Raw genomic sequence first — 19,957 nt, forward strand, 5'->3', positions numbered from 1 at the left:
AAGGTGTTGATGGGTGGTTGCTATGCTAATTGGTTGGTTGCTAAAATGTTACTATATTATACTCTAGCTAAATGGTTACTAAGGTGTTGCGAGCCCTAAAACTGCTACTAGAGACTAAATTTACTACTAAAGATCAAAACTTACATTGTAACTTCTAATATCAGTCCAGGATGGGGGTTGTGTTGAATGCAATAAAACCTTCACGACAATTTTTTTCAAAAGTAGGTCAGTAGATCAAAACGTGGCAGTTGACAAGTTGTGACAAAATAAAATAATACATTAAAATTTGATTAAAATCAAATTTTATGCTACAAAAAAAGAGGCAACGTCACTAATTTGAGTACATTTAATGAATTGTGAAGTCCATGGTACAAAACCATTTTTTAACAAATGATAAAATCGATGTTTTATTTAAATACACTTTTTTGATTACAAGCATAAATTAAAAGTCCCCGTTAGAAACCAAACTTAAATACTTTCCTCGTACATCTACGAACCTTCTACTACGCTCTCTCTCTCTACGAGACTCTCCTACCGCAACACGACCAAATTAAGATTCCGTTAAACGTGGAAAACCCCTGTAGTAGTAAAATGCTAACATGCTAACAAGTTCCTGTACCCAACGCCAGGCTGGGGTAGTGTGTGTGTGTGTGTGTGTGTGTGTGCGTGAGGTTCTGATGGCTGAACAAGACAGCGTTTTATATGTAACCGAAGAAGAGTCCAAGGCTGTGTTGTCTCAGCTACAATCATCATCATCATTATCATCTCACATCTGGAAGTCTTTTTATCGCAATCACGTTTGTTTTTTTTTATCGTAAAAAAGAACCGTCGTACAAAAACGCATGTACTCAAATGGCAACGGACTGATTACAAAAAAAACGAAGAACAATTTAATCTGATGCGGTTCGAATGCCGGTCAACCACGGATACGTTTAAACATTCTGGAGAACAGCGCAATTCTTTTTTTTTGTTGTTTTTCGCCACTTTTACGGAGAAAAACGAAAACGAAAAACAAACTCGGTACTTCAGTCAGTTCCTCCCACGATGACTGTATATAAAAGAGCATGGACGGCGGCACAACATCTCTTGGAACCGTGGTTTTAAAGTGTAGCTACGACAGGTCTGGTTGCAGTACGACAGCAAGCATGTAGCTCCGCCCACCACAATGATTTTTTACTTTTTTTTGTGTGTGTATTTTTTAGCGTAACATTTAGTTTTTTTCTGTGCTAATATTATTGTCACATTTTTTTTAAATTGTCCTACAGAAATCCTGCAGTTTATAAATTATATATAATATATAGCCAACATTTTTGAATATCGCGAACAATATTATTATACCCTGAAATATCACCCACCCCTAATTATCTAATTTTTAGCAAAAGTAAAATTCACACTGGTTTAATTTCCTATAATATATCTACCAGAGACAGATTATATCCAATATCTGTCCAGTATCATTTATTTTACTTTAATACTGGATAAATGGAGATATTTGGAGTACGTTATTAGTATTATTAGTATCATTCTAGATCAGTGACTTTTGTTACAAATCTGATAAAATTCTTGTATTTTTTTTTTAATATCTCAGTTAGGAGTGTGCCATTTTGTATCGTTTGCAATAATTTTGCCAACATTTTTGAATATCAAACGATATTATTATACCCTGAAATATCTTGCCACATCACCCACCCCTAATTATCTAATTTTTAGCAAAAGAAAATTCACACTGTTCTTATTTTTTTTTATTTTTAAGGCCATATCGCCCATTCCTAACGCTCGGTATATCGTAAGAAGGCGGGGCTATTTTTCGTATTAAATGTGTTGGCTGGATCTGATTGGCTACATAAATACTGTAGCTAGTTAATCATCCTATTATTGATTTTGTGATGTGTTTTTTGTGCTATTGTTCACATAATCAGCTACTTCATACACCTTTTATTATGTTCGCTAAGTAATTTTAGTTTGGAAATTAGCATAAAATGCTTCTGGTCATTTAGGCTATGCTGTAAACTGATGTAACTAAACTCAATGAAGGCAGGCTGAGACACTAAGCTTGGTCTTGGAGGGCGGGTCTTCATTTTTACAGAAAGCAAGCACAGCGTCCATGCTCTTATATAAAGTTATCAGCCTCTACGTATAAATATTTCGCTCTTTTTTCGTTTGTTTGTTAGTTTTGTAGCAGCTACTTTTCCAGTTCAGCATGAATAAGATTGAAATCAAACGAATTCGATTGTACTGTGGAAGAAACCTGGCAAAATAGAACTTGATAATAGATAAATAACACTGAAATTTTACAAAGAAAGAGACTTGGCTTTATCTCACCAACGAACAAAAAAAAAAAATTAAAATAATAAAATAAAATAAAAATCAACCGTAAATCAGTCTTTTAAAAAGAAAAATAGCAGTACAAAAATAAAAACGGTAAATCCCACATTCACAACAGACCGAATAAAAACAAATATCCAGAAGGAAATGTAAAAACACTGACATACGCTTCTCTTTACCCCACTGGACCAAGGCAGAGGCATATTTAAAACCATAAAAAAATAGTGATACGCTGTTGAATGTCTGTCGGGGTGTTGAGGTATTCGCTTCCCGCCTCCTGGATCTCTCCTGGTTCTCTCCTGGTTCTCCTGGTTCTACTGAAAGAACTTCAGTCCGGCCACCAGGAAGAACTTCTCCAGGAAAATCTCGGAGTCGAGGACGGCGATGTGCGCCGCCCGGCCGATCAGGGAGTTGGCGGTGTTGGGCAGTGCGTGGATGACATCGTAGCGCACCAGGTTACAGTCTTTGTTCTGAAGCACCGGAACCAGCAGGTTCTCGATCATTTCAGAGTACACCGGGCCTGCGGAGCACACGGACAGAGACAGACGGACAGATAAACCAACTAAACCTTACAGCAAATACAGAAAACAACAAGCACACTTACACACAGCAGAGACTCTGAGTCTTTAACACAAAATTCACTACATAATTCTTTATAGCTAAAACTAGTGATTAAAAAAACTATTTAACAAGACAAACTGAGAGTAAAAAAATAAAACCCCGTAAATAATTTAAATAACCCATAGACTGTATAGGTAAAGACAAACAGACAGATAATTAACACATGGATAGATAAAAAAAGATGGCAGACGGCTGCATAAATGGATGGATAATCCAGACAGACAGATTGACAAATAGATAGAAACAAACAGGTAAGATAAACAGATAGATTGATAATCCAGACAAGAGAAGGATTGATAGAAGGATAGATAAGAAACACAAATGGATGGATGGATGGATGATATGAATAGTCCAGACAGTGACAGACAGATTTACAGATGGAGATGGATTGATGAACAGTTGGATTGAAAAATAATCCAGATAGACACATAGAAAGATAAAGAAAGACAGAAATAAAGACATAAAGGCAGATAGATAGATAGATAGATAGATCAAATAAACGGATGGATAAATGGATGGATAATCTAGATAGATAGATACAATCAAAGAGACTAATTAAAGGACAGATACAGATACACCAATTGATAAATGAATGGATAATTATCAAGAGACACAGAAATGCAGAATCTCAGGCCTGGCTGTTTTCACTCTCACCCGTCTGCTTGTCCTTTAAGGCTGTTTTGCACATCTCGATGCGAGCGGAGTGATAGGGCACGTAGCGGTCCTGCAGAGAGCCCACCAGCACCACGTTCCTAAAGAACTGAAGACCTGCACCACAAACACACACAGCCCACGGAGATCCATCAGCACCAAATACACACGTTACAATACCCATAAAACTAGTTTTCTTTTTTTGGTTGGTTGAAATTAAACGAATTCGATTGTACTGTGGAAGTAAGCTGGCAAAACAGAACTTAGATAAATAAAAACAATGATAAAATTCCGATACAGCAGGCTATGTTCACACAGCAGGTAAAAGTGGCCAAAATCTGATTTTCTGACCAAATGCTATATTTACAGAGCAGTGCTTCACATTAAGTTTCACTTTAATCCTTCAAACAGAATCTTAGGAGCTACGAATGAGTTCAAAATTCGCTCCAGATCGCTGAAACGGATACGTTATTTGGCCACGGTCAGGTTTTCATTATTTTTTACATTTTCCTTTGACTCGAGGCCACGATATATAGCCACGTTTGGCCAATTCATTAGGAACACCGCAAGGTTGCAACAGAAGACTTCTAATATTGATGGATGAAACACATCAGTCTAAATATTTATGATCTCTGTTATCTCTAGGGCTGCAACTAATGATTATTTTGGTAGTCGACTAATCTGACGATTATTTTTTCAATTAGTCAACAATTATTCATGCCATTTTTAAAATGATAGAAACATAAGAACATGACCTTTAAATGGCATTTAAGTATCTGAACATTGTTTAAACATAAAAAGTACTGATATTTAGTGATTAAATATGTAATCTGTTGTGTTTGGGCACTTTTGGAGACACAAAGTTGAGTACACAAAGTTGAGTATAAACTGTGTAAGCAAACCATTTACCCATCTCCCATTGCAGCCAGCCTTTCCCCAGCACTTTGTGTAATGTGGTACTGTTACAACTTTTAACTTTTCGTTAGTTGTGTGAACTTCTGCAGGCTGCTGTATAACTGATACTAACCTGCTTTCTTGCTCAGCTTGTAGAGGAAGGTCTGTCGCGGGTCTGAATGGTCCCGGCAGGTCAGCTGCAGCAGCGAGCCGGACTTCTTCCACTTCTGCATGAACCACAGCCCTGTAAGAGAAGGTGAGAGTCAGAACAAAAACAGCAAACCCTGATACTGTTGAAAATATAGTTTCTTGAAGAACTTTTACAGATTCTTTAATTTGAAACTAAGGTATTTTGAGAAACCTTCAGGAAAGGGGTTTTAGAAAATGATGTTCTTGAAAGAGGACACAATTACACAATTCAGAAATCATATGAGTTCTTTACACACAAACACTCTCACATAAAGATAAAGATCTCACCAGCTCTATTTTTACCAGTTTCAGTTACCAGTTTCATGAGGCCACGCCTCATGTTACGCTTAGTTTGTGCTAAATGTCAAAAAACAAACAGGCTAGGTTATAATTAACTGTGATAGAAGCACAAAACTATAGAAAATTATTTAAAAGTTCTTACATCTTCTGCAACTTCTGACAGTAGGCATGGAGTAGGTATAGATTCCTCCCTCATACGAAGTCTAATCCTGGCTTATCCTGCTATGTACTTTCTGAGGTTCTCAACCAACAGATTGAAATGGTGTATCAACTGATTTAGTGGGTTAGGGGTGGAGCCAGCATAAGAAAACGGATGGATGGATGGTTTATAGGGGCAGAGCACCTTAAGCTTACTAGATGTTTTCTCAAAATACCTTACAGGGTTCCTCCACAGTTTCAAATTGATGAACCTCTGAATGTTCCTCAAGGAACTTAGACCTTTTATAGTGTACCTCAGTGTACATCTATTTATTTATCAGATATTACCATACGCACCCGTGTTGACGAGAGCCGAGGTGTTGTAGAGGGTGCCGAGGTGAGGGCCGGACAGTGACAGGAAGGTGTGCAGTCTGCTCAGGTAACACTTAAACCTGGGCCTGGTCAGCACTGACCGCACGATCAGATTCCCCAGAGAATGACCCACAAAACTGGGGAAAAAAAACAAAAAAACAGATTATAGTGGTGAGAAAACAAATACATACATTTATAATATTTACAACCTATGCATAATAAGACAGGGTTGTAGAAAGCTGCATAATATATACTTGTGCACTGTTCCAAGTACTCGTGACTATAACATAATGCTTGAATATTAAATAAATATAAAGATTCTGTGGTAGACTTGTGCACTTGCACCACCTGCTGGACAAAGTCCTCTACTGCATGTGAATTACACATTGACTAAAATGTGTAAAAACTGTAAAAGGAGATTACCTTATCTTGGAAACGGTGAGATTGTAGATCTGTATGTATTGCACAATTTCATCCAGCAGTCGGTCAGTCATAGACTCAAAGTCAGCGAAGGTGTCGTTCTGAAGAGATCACACCAAAACAAATAATAATTCTTTTTAAAGTTAAATAAAAATGTTAACAATTAGGTCTGTCAAAAGAAAAAAAAATGCTAAAAAATAGTCATGAGATCATTAAAGATTGTTGTTCGTTGTCACTTATTTGGTCATTTAAAGAGTACATTTTAAAATACTAATAAAAGTGATGAATGTGATTCATTTAGATCGATTTTTTTAATCGCTAGACAGCACTACAACAAAAACAAGCGTATTACCTGGTTACGTTCCGACATTAGAAAGTCAATGCGAGCTCCAGGCAGACCCAGCTCCAGATACGTCTTCACCAACCGTAAATCTGCACTGTTACCTGTAACAGCAAGAGAAAGAATTTAAAACTCTTGATCTCTTGAACCTAAAGGAGGGGAACTTTATAAACTTGTGCAGAATAGGGTATAAATACGACAAATAATTAAACATTTTGTTCACCAATAGAAAGAACAAAAAATAATTGCGACAAATCGACTAATCGACACAAATAGTCCTTCTTTGCAGCCCCAGTCCAGAAGCAAGCATCTAATAGAAAGCCTCCCTGGACAGTAGAGACACTGAATTCACAGATATATATTAACGATATAAGCACTGTTTATTTATATACTAAATTAGTATAGATTCCTCACCGTCCAGCCCGTGCACACACACGATGAGGTGAACCCCCTCGTCACAGCTCTCGTCCTCGTCCAGGCTGAAATACGGCACGGTGGAGGCCAGCTCTGCCACTTCACTGTACAGAAACCCGGGCAGCTTCAGCTGCTTCAGCTCCTCCCTCGCCTGAACAAACCTGCAATACACACACGCACATTTACACACAGTTAAAGCAGCAGTGTGGGCTAGCTGTACACATGCATTTCTGGACAAGCTGAGAGATTCAGACACAAATAAGCATGGAGACCTGGGGGTGGTAAAATAAGGCTATGTTTACATAGCAGGTAAAAGTGGCGTAAATCAGACTTTCTGACCAAATCCACTGTTTATTTTACACTGTTCACACAATATTTTATTTGTTCCATGTGTGATATAACAAGCTTTAATGTGTGTTAGATGACATTTAAACATAGATGCATTGATGTACGACTTCTGATACGATGCCGATATTACATGTATACAGCTCTGAAAAAAAAAATAAGAGAGCACTTAAAAAATGATGAGTTTCTTTGATTTTACCAAATTGAAAACCTCTGGAATATAATCAAGAGGAAGATGGATGATCACAAACCATCAAACCACCAAACTGAACTGCTTGAATTTTTGCACCAGGAGTGTAAAGCAAGTTATCCAAAAATGTTGACCATAGTTTATAGAATAAAACAACAATGTTCATGTTACTCAAAAATAAACCTATAAATAGCAAAATCAGAGAAACTGATACAGAAACAGAATTGGTATCTTAAGTTTTTCCAGAGCTGTGAGAATCTAGGCATCGCCCAATAACTAAAAAAAAAAAAGCAATTATCAGCCGATGCGATACCAATATAATTCCGATATCAACATGCAACCCTACATTTAGTTCAACTGGTTTCCAACTGTTGGTGCAGAAAAAAACATGTTTTTCCCCATTACAGCAGCTAAAGTATGAATGTTTTGGAAAGGAAAACTCAAAAAAAGTGGTGTCAGCATTTTCGTTATGTGCCTCACCTACAACAAACCACACCATGAAAAACATGCTGGCAGCAGATCAGTTAACCTAGTCTGGGTTTCCCCACTTCATCAGAATTTTCATAAATATGGGTTTTGCAAGTGAGCAACTGCGTTATTACTGTTTCACTGCACAGAACTGCCCTACTTTATTCACATTTTCAGATTGTAAGCAAGAGATGTGAAGTACAAATACTTTTTTACCCTATTTAAGTAGAAATGTTGGTTATCTATATTTTACTCGAGTAATTTTTACACATTTTCACACAATTATCTGAACTTTCTACTCCTAACATTTTAAAAAGAGCCTCGTTACTCCTATTTCATTACAGCCCCTTTTTATATTCATTAATAAAACCCCTATCCAGATAAATCTCTTCATCCAGATAGAGTGTATCTGACTGTGACTGGATGTAGAGAAGTATAAACATATACCATTCCGACACCCTATGGGTTTATACTGGGATCCATCATACCTGCACTTTTATACTTTTTAAAGTAGTTTTGAAACCAGTACTTTTACTTAAAGAGTAAAAAGCTTGAGTTGATACTTTAACTTCTACATAAGAAGGGTATTTTAAACCCTAGTATCTATACTTCTACCTACAGTAGAGTAATGAATGAATAATGATATTTCTCACACCTTTATTATCATCAAAACCACTTGGATGTTGGAATTTCATTGTTTCCAGTTAATTTAATTCTATTACCTTATCTTTAATGGAATGGCATGTTGTAAAAATCCCCAAGCAGGGAAATACTCACGCCTTCATCTGAGCAGGAGGCGCCGTCTCGTACCAGCAAAGGTTGCTGCAGGTCATCGCCGCTTCCGAAGACCGGGTTTTCAGGCTAGTTCTAGGAGAGTACGTCTCCCTGAGGTGCTCGAACCCCAGCTGATCGTATAAGAGACTCCGTGCCTCGGCTCCGCCTCCACTGCCCTCCACCTCTCCAGCCTTCGCATCCTCTTCGGGAAGACCGTTGACATAGAGCGGTGCGTCGGTTTCCTCGTAGTAGCCGTTCTCGATCATCTCGTGCTCTTGCTCTTCTTCGTCTTCTGCTGTTGCTGCTGCTTCCTCTTTCTCGGCGGCGTTGGAACGCGCTTGATTGCCCAAGGTGATAGCGGAAGTCTCCACGGGGCTGATCTCGGATATATCTGTACTGGAACGCGAACCGAAGTAGTTCTCCACCAAGCCTTTCTTCACCAGGTCTGTGCTGCTGGTGGCGGAGGTGCTAGACTGAGCGGCTGTCTGCAGGTCACTGGAGACTTCTGGTGCACCTACGCTAGAAGGACCAAGATCTGGAGGATCTGAAGCCTTGTCAGGAGCTGACGAGCTAGCTCCTCCTCCGCAAAGGGACAGAAGCACAGAAACGTCGTCCTTATGGAACACCGAATCATCTCCGAGGCTAGTGGTGGCTCCTCTTTGAGGTACAGTCCTTGCTGGGATGTTGGTGCACAACGGAAGGCGGATGTCGGCACCTCCGGAGAAAACCAAGGTCTGCTCTTGCACGATGACGCTGGATTTCCTCCCCACTGTCTCGCCCTCCACCTCATCGTCTGAGGGGAGCGAGTTGATGGAGGTTAGGGAAGACTGGACGCCGCTCACGGCGCTGGTGCTCTCTGGGTTTGGCAGCTCTGGCGTTGCGGACGCTTTCGACGCGGGACTGAGTTGAGGCAGCTGCTTTGCGCCAGCACATTGAGATGTCGGTTCGACCGATAATTGTTCAACCGGTAAAGGAACCCAATCTAGATCCACTCCAGCGAGAAGGGAAGAAGAAGCCTGGTTGCCCAGTGGACCTGGTGCCAACTGAGTGGCCGAACTTGGCTCACTCTCGATGCCTGAATCCGACAGGCGCGAGGAGGCAATTGGTATGTTGTCGCTCCTCAATGACATTGCACAACTAGCCACTAGAGCCACATCGGTGGTCCCCTGCAGCCCCTCCTGATTCTGATTCTGCCCACTTTGAGGCTTGGACTCGCAGCAGTCTATCTGTTTGATCTCAGGAATGTCCCTCCTGGGGGCTGGATGATCGCTTGGGCACGGAAAGAGGATGGTGACCTTATCGCCCTGGTAGGGGTTCTTGTCGCTAGGTTTGACCTCGATATGCCGAAGCCCAGCAGGCGCGATCAAACCGTCAACACCATGTGCCGTTTTGCTTTCGGGGGCTCCAGCTCCAGTACCTGCCTGGGGCCTGGCCTGTGCTTGCAAAGTTAAAAGATTTGTGAAATTGTCCCTCTGGATACCAGTGTTAGCCTGGCTGTCGTTCAAAAGACAGTCTATAGTGTGAGTGGTTGTGGCGTCATTCTGATAAATGGATTTATTTAATGTGGAGCTTAACCTACTGCCGGGATCTCCAGACAATAAGTCTTGCTCCTCTTTTTGATTGCACTTGGGGTCGCCCTCTTTGGACTTGCCAGCCGGGTCACCATGTGGAACCTTCAAGTTCTTGTAGCCGGTCAGAACTACCGAGTCCTTTGAGGTCTGTCTGATCAGCTTTTTTGCATTCTCAGTCTTGGCGTTCTTCTTGAGTTTGATTGACTTGGCCTTGGATTTGATTGGAGGCTCATTCGGTTCTGCCCAGCCGGTGGCCAGAGCGGACTGGTGGAGGTCTGGGCTGAGGGGACCTACTGCACTGGCACCCAACTCTTTTGAATTAGGCTTATCTGCTTTACTAGATACAGAACCAGTCCTGGTGTTGTGCAGACCAAGCCACGGACCATCACGATCTTTAGGAAGAAATGATAAATCAATCAGTTGCAGTTAACTAAAACTAAAACTAACAGACAACCATTTAACAGAAATCTCAAACTTCAGAGATGTTCTGGGTACATTTTTACATTTTGGATACAGTAAATTCCTCAAAAGCAATATTAATATTACTCTGAAAAGGGCTTGCATTTATTTGTTCTATCACATTCAAATATCCCCACAAATATTGCAAACTCTTGCTGTATAGTGACACATTTTCTTTGTATTTGGAGAAAGTTTAGACACTTTGGAGTAGACTACAGGACACCTAATATAATGCTTTGTAGCTTCTTTATGCTTTCATGCATCTTCTTTACATGCTGTACTTTGTTTGTCAAGACCCTTGTGGAGTGCAAGCATTTAAATATTGTAAAATAACAGGCGCTTTTTGTATTTTTGGACATTTTCTTCTGCATTTGATGTTCTAAAAGGGACCTTAAAAATGGAAACAAAAGGCTGGAGGTAAATGATTGTTTGGGATGTGTTTTGTAGAATGACCTAATTGAATGTTTAATTGAAGAGAGCATAATAAGTCCAGGTTATTTAGAGAAATTATAGAATATATTTAGAATAAAAGTCACTGTATTCCATATAGAAGAGTATTTTAATAGTGTTTTTTAAACATCTGTCCCAGTGTCCCTACTAACGCATTGTAAATATTGTATACCGTGAAGCTCTACAACCACACCCAAAAGCCATTAACTAATGCTAAGAATATACAAACCCTCCGTAATAGACTCCAGATATCGATCCTCAAAGATGATGGGCAGGGAGTTCACGTCCCCGTCCAGGTCAGCACATTCCACAGGAAGTGGCGGCAGGGAAAGGAAGTATGAGGAGCTCTTAATAGCTGCAGTCATCTGCTGGTGGCTGTGTGCACTGCAGAAACACGCACACATAAAAGAACTGTCACCAACACTGAGTCGCTAACTCATGAAAGATCACATATGTGCCCCATATGCTAAAATCCACCACTGTGGTTTGCTGGTGTGGAATTCACTCACTGCAGTTCCTGGAAGGCCAGAGCTGCCTGTCTCGGGTGTTCCAGGCAGAAGAACGCCTCAGCAAATCTCCGCACCTACAGGAAAATTATAGACCAGCACTGATGTTACACAGAAATAAATTAGAAGTGAACTGAAGCTACGAGAATTTTGGTGGGGTAAAAGATGTTTTTTTTTAAGATAATTAAAGTTAGAACAGGTCTATGGGTTACACACAAAATTGTTCATTAAGGTTTTTTTTTGCACAAAATCACTAGAGAGATTTCACCAGAGAGATTTCTTACCAGATTTAGTCTCTTTCAAAATGAGCCGTTTAAGGGCTCTGTCACTTTTATGCAAATAAGCTGTTGCTGAGTGTTTACCACACATTATTATTAGCTTGTGCTAAATGAAAAAACACGAGCAAACTGCAATAGAAGCAGTAGGTATAGATTCATCCCTCAGAAGAAGTCTGCTGACTAATTCTGCTGATGTTTTTGCTGATGTGTGTGGCTCTGGTGGGGGTTGCTGGGTGAGGGGTGGTGCCAGCTTTAACCACACAATATTGTTATCTTGTGCTAAATGGCAAAACACAAGGAATCTAGTTCTTGCTTAAGCTTAACTGCAATAGAAGCAGTAGGTATAGATCCTTCTCTCCGACAAAGTCTGCTGGCTAATTCTACTGACATTTTTTCCAACTAATCTAGTTAGTGAGGCTCTGGTGGTGCTAGTGTGGTTCTATGCAGGTTTTCTTTTTGTGAAATGACAATAAGGGTGCAAACAGAGGGCTATAAGGATCACTGGCAAGATGGTGTAGCACAAGCAACCAATAAAAACCCAAAAATGTGAGTATATTTTTGCCATTTTTAGCTGAATAATGTTTTGTTTGACAAATATTCGAGGCATGCCTAGTCCGCATGTAAGTAAGACCTTGTCTAGTCTGTGTAAAGTGTAGAGTGCAGTGTGTGTGAACTCACCCTCAGGGCGTGGTGTTCTTGAGCCAGCAGTGCTGAAACGCTCTCGTGCAGAGAGATGGCTTCCAGGAACTGGCCCCACAGAGCCATCTGCAGAGAGCACAGCTGGGCAAGGTTCATGTTCACCAGCTCAGCCAGCTCGTCTGGGCTCTCTGCCCTCTGCTGTAAGACAACACGCACACGGGCACAACAGTTACAATAACATCTGAACGAGAGGACACATTATTTACATACTATATACCTTCGCTATAACAATAGATTACCACCTGGATTTAACTAATTATAGAGGTAAGCGCTTCCTATTGGATAATATTCACTGCATAAGTGATAACGCTTCAGCTGCAACAAGTTATTTAACCCTAACTGATGCAGGGAGTATCTTCTCATTTGTGGAAAGACACAGCCTGCGGTCGTGGGCAATGCAGAGAAAACACGTAATGCTCTGCTAAGTGCAGTTCAGCCACTGATCTAGTCTTAAGAGTCTCTGTAAATCGCAAAATTCACCGGAGATCCTATAGTTACACATAAATGTGGGTAGTCCAGGTCCAGAAAACAAAACTCCAGTGGAGTTTTGAGTGGAGAACTGTTCTAAACACACACCTACCTATCTCAATTGTACTTGGCTGGTGGTGTTCCATAGACAAATTCTAACCATTTGTTCCTTAGCTCTGAATTACTGGGTAAAGTATATAAACACTGATGTGTTATTCGCACAAATAACACAGGAACGAGCCATGTCTGCCTGTGGGTGGTTGCGAGCCAAGGTAGGCGAGGCCATGAATTTACAAGTTTATGGTGATTTTCCTGATCTACTTTTTTTTTTTTTTTTTCATTTTACTGAATATTGTTTTTACTAGCTACTGCAGACAATGGAGGTTGAGGAAGAGTTTCATGTGCAGCATCATATACAACTCAGAGTCTACTGTATTTCACAAAGAACAAGAAAAAGGGGATTTTAGCGAAATGGCACCTTTTTAAATAACTTGTTGCCAGTTGAAATATAGCCACACATGCAGTAATTATTTAATGAGAGTATATTACATATTTGCTTAGTAATATTCAGGTGAGGACCTTTTTTTGGCCAGGCTGTGTAAATGTTTGCATTATTGACCAGCTCTACTATGTAATTTAAGGTGTTTAAACAAAATATAGAGGAAAAAAGGTGAAGATAGCATAATCAAATCCCTCCATTCCTCCTTCCATCCATGACCAGCTATGCAGCCAGCTGTATTCACTGACTGCCCAACACCCAGTCTGGAATCCGTCTGAGCCCCGGGGCTTCCCCAGCTCCAGAGCTGCTGTTTTTACAGATGTGTTACATTACGTTTCAGCACTGAGCTCTAACATCTGCTAAAATCCTCCTACAGGCCCCAGTGAGGGAGTACAGTCCAATCTTTTATTCCTACATATTCAAACATGCAAACACTACCAGCCATTGTCCAACAATACTAAAAAATACTACAAGATTTAACATGTTCACTGTTCCCCTGCGGGACTGTACTGTACAGTGATTTATGGCTCTGCTTTTATTGTGTTTTAGGTGTGAATCAATACATCTACACATATTATTTATGCAATGCAATTTTAAGCCTGTTAGGAGCTTATATAACAGGACACATATAACAGTGAACAGTATTTTAGCCAGTCATGCTTCAATAACTGTGACTCCATAACATACACACAGTGTGGACTAAAGTAGGTGAAGAAATAAGTATATAATTCTCAAACAAATTATAATAAATGATTATTTAAATTTCTTTAAAAAGTGTATAACTGATTTTTTATGCTATTCTGTTATTATTATGTCAGTGGCATTTAATAATCTTAAAAGTACAAAAATATTGTGTATCGCAATAATTTTCGGGGACAATATATTGTCACGAAAAATATATCGTGACAGGCCTAAGTTTAAGTGAAGACACCACAAGAACCCACAAACCCACAAACTCAGCCTCAAGGATGTTCAGAACCTACCTTGACTTGTTCGCAAAGCTCTTGAATACGGGCTTCCACATCTAGTTTTTCTAAAACAGGCAAAATAAACAAATGTACATTAATTGACGCTCTTCAGTTTTTCTTGGGTTAAACCATTTCAGAGAGAGAAAAAGAGAAAGAAAGAGAGAGAGAGTCTTTCTGAAGGACCTGAGGTTTTATTTATTTATTTTTACCACAGGCGTGAGATCTACGAGAAAGATAAATATATATATATATATATATATAGCAGAGGGGGGAAACGAGAGAACACAACAACAGAGAGCAGCAAAACTGCATAAGGATTGATTTCTAGTCTGTTCTAGTCAATCCTGGTTCTCAAATCAACCATGGATCTGAACCCAGTACTCTCAGCAGATCTAACAGAGGTAAGAGCTCTTTGTCTACCACAGACAACAGTCCACATGAAGGATGATAGATGATAATGTAGAAGAAGATCAAGACAGGACAGGGGAAAAATGGGGAAAAATGGGGAAATAGGATAAAAGGATAAAAGAAAGAACCCAAAAATGAAAGGCAAGAGGCGTGTTGAAGCTGAGGCCAGCTTTGGAGGGACATACCTATGTAGACGCGCCTTTGGCCTCGGGGAAAAGGTCTTCTGAGAACTCGTTCATAAAGGACTTGCATGCTGGGCTTGGCTAGTGTGGGATTGCACATATATAGGCATGTTTAAAACGTGTCCTCGTCGGTTTTACTGCTAAAGCTAGAGCCGCTAAGCGCTAGCTAGCCCTAACATACATGCAGGAACCAGCCACAAGACATGTAAGGCCGAGAACAGCCGGGGAAGAGGTTTAAGAGTTAGTGGTTTTAAGTGAAAGTGTGTTTGGTAAAGGGGAAGGAAGTGGTCACATTAGCCTTAACCCTTTCAGACCCTGAGTACACTCCAATTTACATTGTGTGTTTTATTCTTTAGTGCTTATTCTTTCACATAACTCAGATTAAGACCTGCTGTCCTTCAGAATAGATATTTATATTATACATAAATATTAGCCAATCAAACAGCAGTTCAGGCCTGCCTACTGCATATGAAAAATAAAAATCAGCAGACTTAAAGCATGGCAGCATCCCAGCTAATGAGGCACCATGTAATATTTATTTCAGAGATTTAGGAATTTTACCACTTAGAAATGATTTGTAAAACTAAAAAAACATAAAAAATACTACTAAGAATTTATATATAGATAATTATAGTATTTTATCTTGTTTTCTTAAATGCAGACAGAAAAGGCATTCAAATATTTTTATCACTGGACATAATTCAGGTCTGAAAGGGTTAAGAAGGACACAAACATTAAAAAAAAGAGTGGAGGGGTTGCATGCAAACATAAAATAAAGAATTAATCAGGAAGCATAACATTATGACCACCTTGTTTCTATACCCATTATTCCATTGTTTTATCAGCTCCATTGATCAGTTTGTAGTTCTATAAATATAAACTGTGGATTATAATCCTTTTTTTACCCTGTTCTTCAAATTTCAGTGCTTAATGTGTTGTTACGTGTCTTCTATGCTATCCCAGGTAGTTGCTATGGTGTTGCTAACTGGTTGCTAAGGTGTTTGCGATAGTATCGGTGGTGGTTGCTATGGTATCCGTATTGGTTGCTATGGTGTTTCTAAGTGGTTGCAATGTGGTTGTTAATGTGTTACTTACTGCTTTCTATGGTATCCCAGGCGGCAGCTATGGTGTTGCTAAATGGTTGCTATGGCATTGCTAAGTGGTTACTAGGTGGTGATGAATGTGTTGTTAGGTGGTTTCTATAGTATCCCAGGTGGTTGCTCTGGTGTTGTGATGTATTCATGATGGTTGCGATGGTGTTGCTAAGTGGTTGCTAGGTGGTTAATATGGTATCGCAGGCGGCAGCTATAGTGTTGCTGAGGTGATTGCTAAGTGGCTGTTACTCTGTGGCTATGTGGTTTCTATGGTATCCCAGGTGGTTGCTATGGTGTTGCTATCTGGTTCCTATGGTGTTGCTAAGTGATTGTTAGGTGGATGCCAAGGTATTGCTATTGTATCTGTGGTGATTGCTGTGATGTTGCTTAGAGGTTTGGAGGTTTAGAGGTTGGTTGCTATGGTGTTGCTAAGTGGTTCATAGGTGGTTCCCGTTACCTGCACTAATGGAGTACATACATTTTGGTGCAAAAGTACAGTAAATGGGCGTGCAATTTTGCTCCCCATTCATTCTTAATAGGAAAAAATGTGAAACAAGGGAAGTTTTTTTTTTACGAAAACCATGAACTACAAATCGTCCTATATAATCAGTAAATATAAAAAGATAAAATAATGGGATAGTTGGTGTTGAAACAAGGAGGTGGTGTTAATGTTATGGATGATCGGCGTATATACAGCTCATACAGAGTTAAAGGAAAGGGTTAATGAGTTAAAATAGGATTATTATTTTAAGTTAAATGCAAGGTCTGAATGTAGATTATATATAGATAGACTGATCTGAGTTAGTGGTATTATATAGAGGTTACTGGAATCAGCTAGTGGTAGAAACTAGTTTGAAGGTTCTAGTCTGAAAGCTAGTAGTGCTACTGTAGGTCTTGGAAGGTGAGTTAGCAGGACTCAGGTCTACTTGAGCATTAGCACAGCAGAAGTGTTGTAGAAGATTGTAAGTCATTATTTAAAAGGTTTAGACAGGTTTTAAGGAAGCGGGCAAGAGATCTAAGAGGGCAAAACACTTTAAACATGGACATCAGACATCTCTATATCAGTCTACTACAGTAAGATTGAATCTAAATCAAGATTTAGCGAAAACATTCAAAATATCAAAGTCAAAATTAAGTAATGGCTAAACAATTTATTTGTTCAGGGCCCCATGAAATCCATTTTATTTATTAATATGATTTATTTTATTTCTTTTTGATGTTCAGAAAAGGCTGTTTACTTATTCAAATTTGTGCCGATTAATAAAATATAAGCTTGTTTGTTTTAATGTTTGTTCCAGGAGCAGCATAAGGTCACCCAAAAGCAGTGTGTAAGACTGGCGGAGGAGAACATGATGCCAAGACGCATGAAAGCCGTGATTAAAAATCAGGCTTTTACCACCAAATATTGATAAAATATTTCTAAATAATTAGGAACTTTTGTTATTTTCATTATTATTTTTCCTTATTTTTCATTTTGTGCAGATAAATACTTTATAGAATAAAACAACAATGTTTGTATCACCCAAACTCTATAATTTTTTTCTGGTATGTGCATGAAGTGGACATGTTTAGGATGCTTAAGTTCTAAAAGAATAATTGTAGCGTTTGGCAATAGACAATTTTGCGCATTTCTGTCTAAATAATAACCTGTTTTTCTGTGGAAATCATAGGGCCCTATTTATTATAGAAACTTAAAGTCTGAGACTGACATAAAACTACACTATATACACTATATGGACAAAGGTTAAGATTTTTATACCTTTGATAACGAGGCAATTAAGAGGTGCATCACAATACATTTGTCCGTTTAGTGTAGTAATGTTAAACAAAAACACGTTTTTCAGTAATATGATCATTAAACTACGTACCAAGCTCCAGGCGTTGGGAAGCAGGGAGGCTCTTGGTGAGAGTCATGAAGTACTCGAAGAGGCCCTGGTACGCCAACAGCAGACTGGCACACAGGCTCTGATGCAGGGTGAAGGCATGCTGCAGACACTGGTCCGATACCAGGAACGTCTTTCCCTGCATCAAACAGATAGAAGCATCTAATTATCAATTACTAATATCTCATTTTCAATTACAATTTTCTAATTAAACTGAGGCAGATAAGTGAGATAAAGTAAAGGTGGTGGAAGAGTGAGATAGAGTGAGGTAGAGGGAGGCTGGTGGTAGAGTAAGACGGAGCGTAGTAGAGCAAGGCAGAGTGAGGCAAAATGAACTAAAGCAAGCTACAGTGGGGTAGAATAAGGCAGAGTAAGGTGAAGTGAGGCAGAGTGAGATAGAGCAAGGCTGGTGGTAGAGTGAGGCAGAGCGTGGTAGAGCGAGGCTGGAGGTAGAGTGAGGCAGAGCGAGCTAAAGCAAGCTACACTGAGGTAGAATAAGGCAGAGTAAGGTGGAGTGAGACAGAGTGAGGCTGGTGGTAGCGAGCTAAAGCAAGCTACACTGAGGTAGAATAAGGCAGAGTAAGGTGAAGTGAGGCAGCGTGAGATAGAGCAAGGCTGGTGGTAGAGTGAGGCAGAGCGTGGTAGAGCGAGGCTGGAGGTAGAGTGAGGCAGAGCGAGCTAAAGCAAGCTACACTGAGGTAGAATAAGGCAGAGTAAGGTGGAGTGAGACAGAGTGAGGCTGGTGGTAGCGAGCTAAAGCAAGCTACACTGAGGTAGAATAAGGCAGAGTAAGGTGGAGTGAGACAGAGTGAGGCTGGTGGTAGCGAGCTTAAGCAAGCTACACTGAGGTAGAATAAGGCAGAGTAAGGTGAAGTGAGGCAGCGTGAGATAGAGCAAGGCTGGTGGTAGAGTGAGGCAGAGCGTGGTAGAGCGAGGCTGGAGGTAGAGTAAGACGGAACTTGGTAGAGCGAGGCTAATCATAGAGTGAGGCAGAGCGAGGCTGGAGGTAGAGTAAGACGGAACTTGGTAGAGCGAGGCTAATCGTAGAGTGAGGCAGAGCGAGGCTAATCATAGAGTGAGGCAGAGCGAGGCTGGAGGTAGAGTAAGACGGAACTTGGTAGAGCGAGGCTAATCGTAGAGTGAGGCAGAGCGTGGTAGACTGAGGCTGGAGGTAGAGTAAGGCAGAGTATGGTAAAGCGAGGCTGGTGGTAGAGTGAGTCAGAGCAAGCTAAAGCAAGCTACGGTGGGGTAGAATAAGGCAGAGTAAGGTAGAGCGAGGCAGATGGAGGTAGACTATTGTACAACACTGTGCTCTCATACAAGATTGACGCTGATGAGAACATGTTTAAAAGGTACTGGAAGGTGAGTAAAGGTTTTCTAAACTGCAGAGTTTGTTAGATATTTGCCTCCTTTCTGATGCTCTACAGATGATTCAGAACTGCAGAGCTGCATGGCCTGGCCTCAGATCACTCCCCGAGATAAGAATATATAAAAGTGGCTGTTCAGTTTAATGTAAAGCGAGCTGAAGTGGAGAACAATGCTGCAATAAAACAGGAATGAGGCGGTAACCGCACGTATCATATAATCTCTTTCACACGATCAATGCCAGTTGCGTAACTCAGTCTATTCCTGAGAAAGTCTGAAGGGTTTTTGAAAAACTCTCCTGTGCTATTAATGCTACTGTCGGTTACATAAGGCTGCTAATGCTAGAACAGCACAGTCAACGAGTACCTGTAGGGTCCTCTTCTCTAATGTTATTAGGGAAATAAAAAAGTGAATATAGATTCCTGCTTCAGATGAGGTCCTTAAGCTTCAACAACTCTCAAGTTAAGTATTGACACCTTTCAAGCTTATAACTCTTAAACCTTAACCTTTAGATTCTTAAGTCTCAACCACTCAAACAGAGCCTCAAAATATCACATATTCTCAAACAATCCCAAGTTCTCAAAAACCTCCCAAGTTCTTAACTTATGTGTCAAACCTTTGTAAGTTTTAAAATCTTCAAACATTCCTAAGAATGTTTTTTATTAAAACTGTTCTTAAGCTTAAAC

At 40.0% G+C, this 19,957-nt stretch overlaps 1 protein-coding gene across 4 annotated transcripts in view; it reads right to left on the reverse strand.

The window, feature by feature from the left end:
* Positions 1–332: 332 nt before the first annotated feature.
* fam135a (family with sequence similarity 135 member A) overlaps positions 333–19,957 on the reverse strand; it is a 41,091-nt gene continuing 21,466 nt past the window's right edge. Inside the window, exons 9-22 of one of the 4 annotated variants that reach the window (XM_049472157.1) lie at positions 17,892–18,045; positions 14,933–15,010; positions 14,355–14,404; positions 12,384–12,539; positions 11,431–11,504; positions 11,151–11,305; positions 8,445–10,404; positions 6,665–6,825; positions 6,263–6,354; positions 5,914–6,011; positions 5,476–5,627; positions 4,625–4,735; positions 3,601–3,714; positions 333–2,845 (exon numbers count right to left, since the gene is read on the reverse strand). In XM_049472157.1, coding sequence (XP_049328114.1) covers positions 2,640–2,845; positions 3,601–3,714; positions 4,625–4,735; positions 5,476–5,627; positions 5,914–6,011; positions 6,263–6,354; positions 6,665–6,825; positions 8,445–10,404; positions 11,151–11,305; positions 11,431–11,504; positions 12,384–12,539; positions 14,355–14,404; positions 14,933–15,010; positions 17,892–18,045 — 3,561 coding nt within the window. In that variant the 3' untranslated portion in view covers positions 333–2,639. Of the gene's footprint in view, positions 2,846–3,600; positions 3,715–4,624; positions 4,736–5,475; positions 5,628–5,913; positions 6,012–6,262; positions 6,355–6,664; positions 6,826–8,444; positions 10,405–11,150; positions 11,306–11,430; positions 11,505–12,383; positions 12,543–14,354; positions 14,405–14,932; positions 15,011–17,891; positions 18,046–19,957 lie in introns of all 4 variants that reach the window. The other 3 variants (XM_049472156.1, XM_049472159.1, XM_049472158.1) reach the window with 3 other exon arrangements.

The sequence above is a fragment of the Astyanax mexicanus genome, chromosome 25, assembly GCF_023375975.1.
Source record: "Astyanax mexicanus isolate ESR-SI-001 chromosome 25, AstMex3_surface, whole genome shotgun sequence".
NCBI lineage: Eukaryota > Metazoa > Chordata > Actinopteri > Characiformes > Acestrorhamphidae > Astyanax > Astyanax mexicanus.